This window comes from Microtus ochrogaster, chromosome 8 (assembly GCF_000317375.1).
Source record: "Microtus ochrogaster isolate Prairie Vole_2 chromosome 8, MicOch1.0, whole genome shotgun sequence".
NCBI classification, from domain to species: Eukaryota; Metazoa; Chordata; class Mammalia; order Rodentia; family Cricetidae; genus Microtus; species Microtus ochrogaster.
This window is the reverse complement of record NC_022015.1, coordinates 58,098,467-58,108,362: the sequence shown is the minus strand read 5'-3', so window position 1 is coordinate 58,108,362 and position 9,896 is coordinate 58,098,467. Positions and strand designations below refer to the sequence as shown.

Sequence of the window (9,896 nt, the reverse complement as noted above, 5' to 3'; positions counted from 1 at the left end):
ACCACACAAGTTAGCTATAGAGGCCAGGCAGTGGTGGCACACTCCTTTAATCCCAGTAACCACACAAGTTAGCTATAGAGGCCAGGCAGTGGTGGTGCACGCCTTTAATCCCAGTAACCACACTAGTTAGCTGTTAGCTATAGAGGATTCCTGGAGGCAGGGTCGCCATTTTCATCTGAGGAAGAAGTAAGAGCCGGTGGCCGGCTGCTTTCCTTTTCTGATGTTCAGGTTGAACCCCAATATCTGTCTCTATTATTATTTGTGCTATATGATGTAAGCACTTCCTTTTTCTATGAATTTATATTTTTATTGAAGTCTTAGATCAGTTAAGATAAGAATGAATGTATTTCTCATTTTCATTGCGCCATTTTGATGTTTTCTCAAGTGATCTTACTTTTTTTCCTGTGAGAATTACTGAGAAAAGAGTACTGACCTGGATAGAAGATGTCTCAGCTAAAGCTGGGGGAGGGGGGGCTGTGAAAGAGTAGAGGATTTTTATGAAGGTTGTGGATCTACCCATAATTGGATACCTGGGGCAGGTAAGGGACCCAAGAGAGGATGTAGAGCTAGGCCCATGCTCCTTGGTTCCTTAGCAAAAGTAGCCCTGGAAACAGGTAAGAACTCTAGGCTCTGAGAATATAGGGGCAGACCCTCAAATTATTGCAGTGTGAATCTAGTGATAGACAATTGGCTATTACGGTATGATCTAGGGATAGGCACTCAAATATTTTGGTCTGAATCTATAGATAGATGTTTGACTGTTATCGTGTGAATGTAGGGATAAATGCTCTGAACATGGACACAGATGTTGCAGTCTGAATCTAGGTATAGTCATTAAGATATTAGTGTGAATCCAGAGAAAAATTCTTAAGTTTGTTGTGTGAATACATTGATGGGCACGCAAATGTTGCCTTCTAAATCTAGGGACAAACATCTGAATGTTACGGTGTCAGCCTAGGGATAAACAAGACACTCAGATACTACAGTGTTAATTTGTAGACTATGGTGTGAATTTAGGGGTAGATTCTTAAATATTGTAGTATGAGTCTATCCATTCAGGAATGACTTGTTTTGGTAGACAGTACAGAGAAATGCCTCCTATCTGCTATTCAGAAATTCTCACTGAATGGCTTTTTTTTTTTAGACAAAAAAAAATATGACAAGCTAAAACCAGGCCATTGAGTTTTTTTCCATAACTTTTTTTCTTGTTTGACCCAATTTTATGTTCAAACATACAACCCTGTGAAATGGCGAGTTAGATTTTATGTTAACAGAATAGGAGCATGCTTATTTTGGTCTTACTTAATTTTGTACTATTTAAAATAAAAACACTCAATATAAAACCACCCAATGCAAAAATTTCAACTAAGACATGATTATATAGACTAAAAATAAAAAGAACCCATTCATTAGCAATTCTTGACAGATACTTTAATTGGCAATTTGCTGTGGATTTTTTTAGACTTTAAAAATGTACTAATATATGATATATTGCCATGTATACCTAACTTTAAAGTAACACACACAACACCTATATCTAATTATCTGTCCTATACATAGGATACTGTGTGTAAATATATTGAATATAAATGTTTGTAATGTACTTTTTAGAATTTATGTGTTAAAACATTATTGCCATTTTTTTTTTTTTTAGTCAAGCCCATGGTGGCTTTGAACCTGTGATCCTCCTGTCTCACCCTGCTGAGTGCTAAGATTTACAAGTCTTTCATGTGACCACATATCTGTCTGTGAGGTTATAAGAATAGTTGCTTGGACATGAAGACTGGGGGATATTCAAACTGACAGCATGCGTACTGTTTATAACTCCCAAGTTAACCGTATGCAGAGTGGGAGCCTTGTTGTGCACACTCGCTTTTTGTCCACAGCCCTCCAATTTCAGACTGACTTCAGTGGCACGCAATTTAAATTACTGAAAACAGCAATTTCACTCAGTGTCAGGTACTGTGCATATTAATCAGTTAATTACTTCAGCACGGCATATGCCAGCAGCTGTGGTTCTTGGTACTAGGTAAAATAAATTTGCTTAAAGTCTCATGTAGGGTCGTATGGGCCATTTTTGGATTCTTAGACACTAGTTCTTTTACTAGCCAATCAGCCAATAATCCATTACCTCTTTGTTTTGCTGTAGATACTGTATTTTTTTTTGTTTTTGTTTTTGTTTTGTTTTTGTTTTTGGAGACAGGATTTCTCTTGTAGCCCTGGCTGTTCTGGAACTAGCTGTACGCTGTAGGCTGGGCTGTTCTTGAACTCACAGAGAGTCACCTGCCTCTGCCTCCCAAGTGCTGGGATTAAAGGTGTGCACCAACCACTGCCCAGCTTAGACAGTGTATTCTTGTGTGATAGTTTTTGCAGCATCTTCAGACACACAGGCAGAGGGCATTTGACCATCAGATCAGGGACACAGTAGTGATGCTCAGATCTGTTTGTAGCTTACTGGAGTGACTAAAGAGACACAGTGACTTTGCTCCCAATCAATGGAGACCAGCCTCCGGCTGTCATTTACAAAGGTGTGAGAAAGTGACAGACACAGGGGGGCAGTGTAATACTGTCTGACCGTGAGCTTGGTGCTTGCTTTTTTATTAAGCTCCTAAGCTAATGCGTTCTCTTTGGCAGATCATACCTAGTCAGTATAACTGTACTGTAAACCCCTCTTTCCTGGGCACCTGTGTGCTTAGTCAGAGCTCAGTTTTCCGCCGTGGTTAGTAATGGTCACTAGAAGGCAGCAAGGGAAGACAACCTGCAGACGTGGCTTTGAGTTCCTCCTTTGCCACGTGGCACAATGACAACAGATTTGTTAAACCCTCGGTCTCTCAGAGAGCCCAGTGAGCTTCTCTGCCTGGAAGCATGGTGTTCACTGTCGTATGCTCTAGAAACGCAAGATGGTTTTCAGACTGGTGCTGCTGTTACTACATTTCTTATAGTCTCATTCATTTCCTTCTGAGGCATTGATGACGTCACTGTCTAAGTCATCAGCCATTGAGAACACCGAGAGCTTTCAGCCACTTTACTTGGCCTAGAAGATTAGGCAGTCAGAGCCCTGACATTATTTATTGCCTCGGCTCTGAAACATCTCAGTATGTGCTGATGTTTCCATGTTGGCTATGATTTGGGTTACTAAAAAATGATCAAACTCGGGAGACGGCTTTAAGACACTTGCTAGCTTTCTCACTAGTTTTTCTAACCCCCTTTCAGTCTAACTCAGTTCCTTTTCCATTGTAATAAAATCTCTAACAAAAGCAACCCAGGAAGTAATGACTGTTACAGTTCATCACTGAAGGGAAGTCACAGGGTCAGCTGGTCACATTGCATCTATAGTCAAGAAGTAGAGGGTGATAAATGTTTGTGTTCAACTTGATTTCATCTTTTTATATTGTTCAGTATCCGAGCCCAGGGAATGATGCCACCCACCGCAGACTAGGTCTTTCCACGTGGATTAACCCAATCCAGATAACACCCTATGCATGCCCAGACATTAGTCTCCCATATAATTCTGTGTCTCAGTAAGCTGACAGTGAAGATTAACCATCACAACTCCCCTCCAGTCAACTTGATACACAAACACATCACTTAAAAAATAGTTTGTTTATGTATCTTATGGATATGAGTGCTTTATCTGCATATATGCCTATACAACAGAAGAGGGCATTGGATCCCATTGTAGATGGTTGAGAGCCACCATGTGGTTGCTGGGAATTGAGCTCAGGATCTCAAGAAGAGCAGAGTAAGCAGCGCTCTTAACCACTGAGCTATCTCTCCAGTTCTCCAAAGGCATCACTTAAAAATTATTTTTGTACATATTTATCTGTGTAACTATAGGCTATGGATGTGTGCGTGGGTACTTGTGAAAGATAGAAGATGGTCTTATCCTCTCGAGCTGGAGTTATAGGCAGTTGTGAGACATCTAACATTAGTGCTGGGAATTAAACTGGGGTCCTCTGGAAAAGTAGGAAGCCATTATAACCACTGAGTCTCTTCAGGTCCACCCCAAAATACTACTTTGAATCATGATCTTCCATCCCTTGTCTCCAAAGTCTCAAGTTCATCTCAGAATGCAACGCAATCTATCTTCAAAAGTTCCCTTGGTCTTTAATAGTTCCAGCGCTTTAAAAGTCCAAAGTATATGTTTGAGACTCAAGGCAATCTCTTAACTATCAGTCCCTATAAAATAATAAAAACCCTGTACACTTCCAACATAGAATGACATAAAATAAATATTCCCATTCCAAAAGTGAAAGAATCAGAGGATGGGAAGGAACGGTCAAAGTCAGACCAAAGTTCAACAGGGAAAACATCAAGCCCTGCAGCTCCATTTCCAGAATCTGGGCACACGATGAAACTGGTTGTGCTCCATCCCTCCAGATATGCAACCTTGTAGCATACATAACTTCTCTGCTGGTTTGATTCCACTCCATGCCCCCAGACACCCTGGATAGGTATCCTATAGTCGCGACCTCTCCGGTGTCCTGGGATCTGCACTGGAGCCTGGTCTACCTTCACAGCTTGATCCAGTGGCCTCTCAAGGCCTCCTTGCAAGGGTCTCTGATCCCAGAACACATTTTCTGGTCTCAGTTACTCTCGGAAACTATGGAACAAAATGTCAGGACACCTTCAGCCCTGCATCTTTCATGACTCTAAAACCAGTGTCATGTGGATGACTTTTCCAAGTATTACAGCCAGCTCAAGATAAAACCTGGCTCCCTTGGACTAAAGCTGTATCAATTTAAACATGGTAACCCTGGAAAACATTCCTCCAGGTAGAAGCCTTCAAGGAGCAAGGAGCCTTTTCAGTTTAGGCTTTCTTCCTCGATTATGTCTGCACCTTCATAAGACAAATCTTCTAGTGTGGGGGGTTTTGCCCTTAGGGCACCCTTCCTGTTGTCTCAGTGAAGTAATCACAAGTGCTTTCTTACTGCCAACCTGAATCTTCCCGTCTTGACATTTCCTCCACAAATCTAATTAGTCCTTACCTTTAAATACAACTTCACTTCAAGTTCTCAGGATAAGGGCAGAATGAAACTAGCTTCTTGTCCAAAATGTCACATGAGTGACCATCTTCCAGTTCCAATGTAGTGAGTGCTTCATGAATTGGGCCTCTACTGTTCGCATTTCTGTCAGCATTTTTGGCATCAAAGCTTGCACTATAATGGTCCATTAGGCTATGCATATAGTATTGGAGGACTTTCTAGCCCAAAGTTCCCAATTCTTCTGCATCCATCCTGCAAATTAGCTTCAAATACCCAGGAACCACAGATTAGGTTTATGATATAACAGTCCCACTCTGGTACCAATGCTCTGTCTTACTTTTCTGTTTCTGGGATAATATTCTAACAAAGGCAACCTAAGGAAGGAAGGCAACTGGTCACATTACATTCACAGTCAAGAAGCAAAGGCTGTGTGGTTATTTGGATGAAAATGACCTCCATAGGTTCATAGGAAATGGCACTAGTTGGAGATGTGGCCTTGTTGGAAGAGGCGTGACCTTGCTGGAGTAGGTTGGCCTTGTTGGAGGAGCTGTGGTCTTGTTGGAGGAGGTGTGGCCTGGCTGGAGGAGGTGTGTCTCTGGGGGTGGGATTTGAGGTTTCAAATGCTCAAGCTAGGCCCTAGCAGCCCTCTTCCTGCTACCTGCTGAGATGTAGCACTCATAGCTACTTCTCCAATACTATGTCTCCCTGCCTGATCCCATGCTTCTCACTATGATGATAATGGACTAAGCCTCTGAATGCAAACCAACCCCAACGCTTTATGTAACAGTTGCTGTAGTCATGGTGTCTCTTCACAGTAATGGAACTTTGACTAAGACAGGGTGATTTATTCATGCTCTTGCTCAGTTCCTTTTTTTTTTTTTTTTTTTTTTTACTTATATAACCCAGCATCCCATCTAGGGAATAAAGTCATTCATAGTGGATGGATCTTTCTTCCTCAATTAAGGAAACTAAAATAATTCTACCCATGAAGAAATAGAGGCCTATTTTCCAGGTGATTCTGGAATCTTCGGATTGGTAATTAATTTAATCATCATGAGTCTGTTCTTGTTATTCTAGAGAGAGATAATTATTTTGTCTATACTTCTCTGGCTTCTTGTTTTTGTTTATTTAAATTCTTGATAAATAAATGAATAATAATTGAGTAGCTATAATTTTGCATACTGTGACAAGAACTATCCAAAAACCCCTGAGAGGAAAGGGAACAGAGGAGAAGCCTAATGTGCAGTGAGTGCGATATGCCACATGCCTGGTGTGTGTTCCTGCAGGAATGTACCGATGCTAACGTAGACCATTGTTAGAATGATATCATGGAAAAACCATGATGATGGCAGAAAATGACTTATATTCTCTTGGCTATTTTTCACGCAATAGCCCAAGGGGCTACGTCTTAGTTTGGGTTTCTATTGCTATGATAAAATACCATGCCCAAAAGCAATTTGAGGAGGAAATGGCTTATTTTATTTTACACTTCCAGGTAACAGGCCATCATGAAGGGAAGTCAGGGCAGGAACTCAAGGCAGGAACCTGGAAGCAGGAACTGATGCAGAGGCCGTGAAAGAGTCCTATTTACTGGCTTGTTCCTCATGGCTTGCTCAGCCTGCTTTCTTATAGCCCCCAGGACCACCAGCCCAGGGCACTGTCTATAGTGATCTGGGCCCTCTAACTTAAATCATCAATCAAGGAAATGCAAACAGGCTTACCCACAGGCCAATGTAGCACTCTGGGCATGCAGTGAGTTCTCAATGATTGTTTCTTGAATGCGTGAATGCAAAGAAATCGTTGAGGAGTGAATGGCGAGCAAGAGTTAAAAAGATTTTAGAGAGCGTTTGGTCTTTGTAACTTGTTTTAATGTGGAAAATGAATTTCAAAAAGAGTGATTGTTTTAAGAGTCACTGATACAAGTAGGTACTTAAGTTATCTCAATTTCACATACATATTTCTTCATGAGTGGAGATAAGAATTGTGTTTACAGAGTCTCTGTTATTTGTATACTTACACGGGTTTGGGAGCAGCATCTAGGGAGAACATTTAAATCAAGGCTATGATTTGATGAGAGGGAGCCAATCACTCAAGGATTTGAGAGAGGAATGTTAAAGGGGAATGTGAATAGCAGAGATATGGGTGTCGGGCATATGCCTGTAATTCTAACACAGGAGGTAGAAGCATCAGGTCAGGAGTTCAAGGCTATCCTTGACTGTGTAGCCAATTCAACGCCTGTCTGGACTTCATAAGGCTGGCCCTGTCTAAAGAAAAGCAACCAACTAAACAAAGAAATAAACCCCAAAACTCTAGAGGTGACTTTGATATGTCTACAGTCTGGCAAGAATGGCATCGGGGATGAAATGAAGTAATTAAGAGATAGGTCGTTAATGAAGTAGCAGCCATGATTAAAGGCCTGATTTATATAAAATCTTGAAGGCCAATTGAGTCTATAGGTTGTACCTTACTAGTGTTTTGTTTTGTTTTGAGAGTAGGTCTCATTGTAGTCCTGGAATTTGCTATGTAGATCAGGCTGTCTTGAACTCTGCCTCTGGAGTGCTGGTATTAAAACTGTTCATCACCATGCCGAGTGGTACATGGGTTTTAGTCTGATATGCAGAGAATTCTAATGGGAGATTTTAAGTTGATTGTAGAGGGAAACTTGAAAGAACAGGATCTCCACCAAGAGAAAAGCCCAGCTCAAGCTGTGGAAGTGCTGTGTGGAGAAGGGAAGACATCCTCTTCAGTCTACTGTGGTGAAGCTTGTCTGCTAGGCAGGAGTGCAAAGAAATGACATAGGAACAAAAACAGAAAATACCGTATTTTGTGTTTTACAATACACTGACTTTTCTAGAAAAGTATGGGTACTGCATAGATAAAAGAACAATTTTGCTTTTTCGTTGTTTGGCCTTCTACTGAAACCTATTTAGCAGTTTGAAAATCCCAGCACATCTAAACACATCATTATTGCCAGTACTTACATTCTAAAATGAATCCTGTTTCATAAGAAGCCACATTCCTTTTTGTATTGTAAAATCATACAGCCGTTCTTTGTAACATAATTTTAGGCTCAGATAACCTTTAGGTTATTTTTAGCCTAAAGAAATATCTAGTAGGACATTAGAAAGTCATGCATGATAGAGAAAGTATGCAGGGGTGTCTTGAGCTCTCCAGGACACTGTAGCATTACTGGCCCCTTCTCATAAATGATCTCAACAAATGTCTAGAACATCTCTGGGTTGATAACATTCTCGCCAAGAACTTCAAATCTATTTGCTCTCTGGGCCATTGGCACCCTCGTACCCAACCAAACATACAGAGCCCTCTCCAACTATAAACTTTGTGTGAGCAGGATTTGTGTGAGCAGGATTGTGTCTGTCTCATTCCTGTCTGCCTTCAGGGTCTGGCTCAAAATTTGTCTTTGGTAACTATTTGGTGAAGCAAAGGATAGATGGGTGCACGAATGGATGGAAAGATGAAGAGATTTATTTCATTTTGTTCAATTTTGTGTAACAGCCTTCCTTTTTTTCCAAGAAGACTATTCACGAGCTAAATTATTCACAAGATAAAAAGTAATAGAAATTAATTTATTTTGAATAACAAATATTAGGTTCAAAATGTCTTGTTTGACCTAAGTGCCCTCCCTGATACCATCGGTCTTAGGGTTACTGTGTCTGTGACGAAACTCCATGACCAAAGCAACTTGCAGAAGAAAGGGTTTATTTTGGCTTACATTTCCACATCATTGTTCATCATAAAGGGAAGTCAGAACAGGAACCTGGTGGAGGCAGGAGCTGATAGAGGCCATGGAGAAGTGATGTTTATTGACTTTCTCTCCGTAGCTTGCTCAGCCTCCTTTCTTATACTTAAAGAACCCAGGACCACCAACCCAGGAGTGGTACAAGCCACAATGAGCTAGGTCCTCCCACACCAGCATCCCCTCCAGGCTTACCTATAGCACAATCTCAAGGGGGCATTTTCTCAGCTGATGCTCCCTCCTCTCAGATGACTATAGATTGTGTCAGGTTGACATAAAGCTAACCAGCACACCATCTGAACATCCATTTTGTCAAAGTTGAGGCATGTAGAATACATTTGCTTATGATTTTTCTTCTTTCCTTCTAGCATGGGAAGAGCTGGCCTACTATGAAGAAAACACACGAGATTTTCTGTTCCCCGAGCCCAAGCTGACATCTTCACACCTTGGCATGTATAGGGAGGTGCTTATGAAGACACCAATAGGTTTTCCAGTGAGTGACCCTCCATGGGCTTCTACAGGGAAAGAACTTCTTGGGCCCTGAATATTTTAGTGTTGACAGGGTTGGTCTTGGGCAGGGAGCTTTGTCTTGCTTAGTTACCTCAGTTCTGTTTTCATCCATGGTCAGATGCCCAGCTCGTGACACCAAACTATACTGATTTCCACTATTGATCCAAAAGCTGAAAGATTTATTATCTAACTAAACGGTATCCTTGCAATAGTCAGTTGTCACACAATGTCCCAAAAGGTTCCTCTTTCAACTTATCGCAGATTTCAGAAGATCTGTTCGATCATAGCTTTTTTCACTAAATAGGGTAATGACAGAAATGATATTATCTCACATTTGTTTTATGCCCTTCAACCTTCTACATTTTTAGTCATTCTCTACCTAATAATTTAGAAATTCCTCAAGGCTGGTATTGTTGAGCAGGTTCCCTTTGGCAGAGGGGCACTGATAGAGGTGGACGCTATTGAGGAGCCATGCATGGTGCGGCAGATAGGCAGCTGATAGTCTCAAGGCATTTGCCTGAACCCAAATTCAAGACATTCATTTTGATATTTTTTCTCTTCTTCTTCTTCTTCTTCTTCTTCTTCTTCTTCTTCTTCTTCTTCTTCTTCTTCTTCTTCTTCTTCTTCTTCTTCTTCTTCTTCTT

General features: G+C 41.0%; 1 protein-coding gene across 1 annotated transcript in view; it reads left to right on the top strand.

Annotated features, from left to right (window-relative positions):
• The window catches only part of Spata6l (spermatogenesis associated 6 like), a 43,124-nt gene that overhangs the window by 14,467 nt on the left and 18,761 nt on the right, over positions 1–9,896 (top strand). Inside the window, exon 5 of the mRNA XM_026781412.1 lies at positions 9,111–9,235. Within this exon, the coding sequence (XP_026637213.1) occupies positions 9,111–9,235 (125 nt within the window). The remainder of the gene's footprint in view (positions 1–9,110; positions 9,236–9,896) is intronic.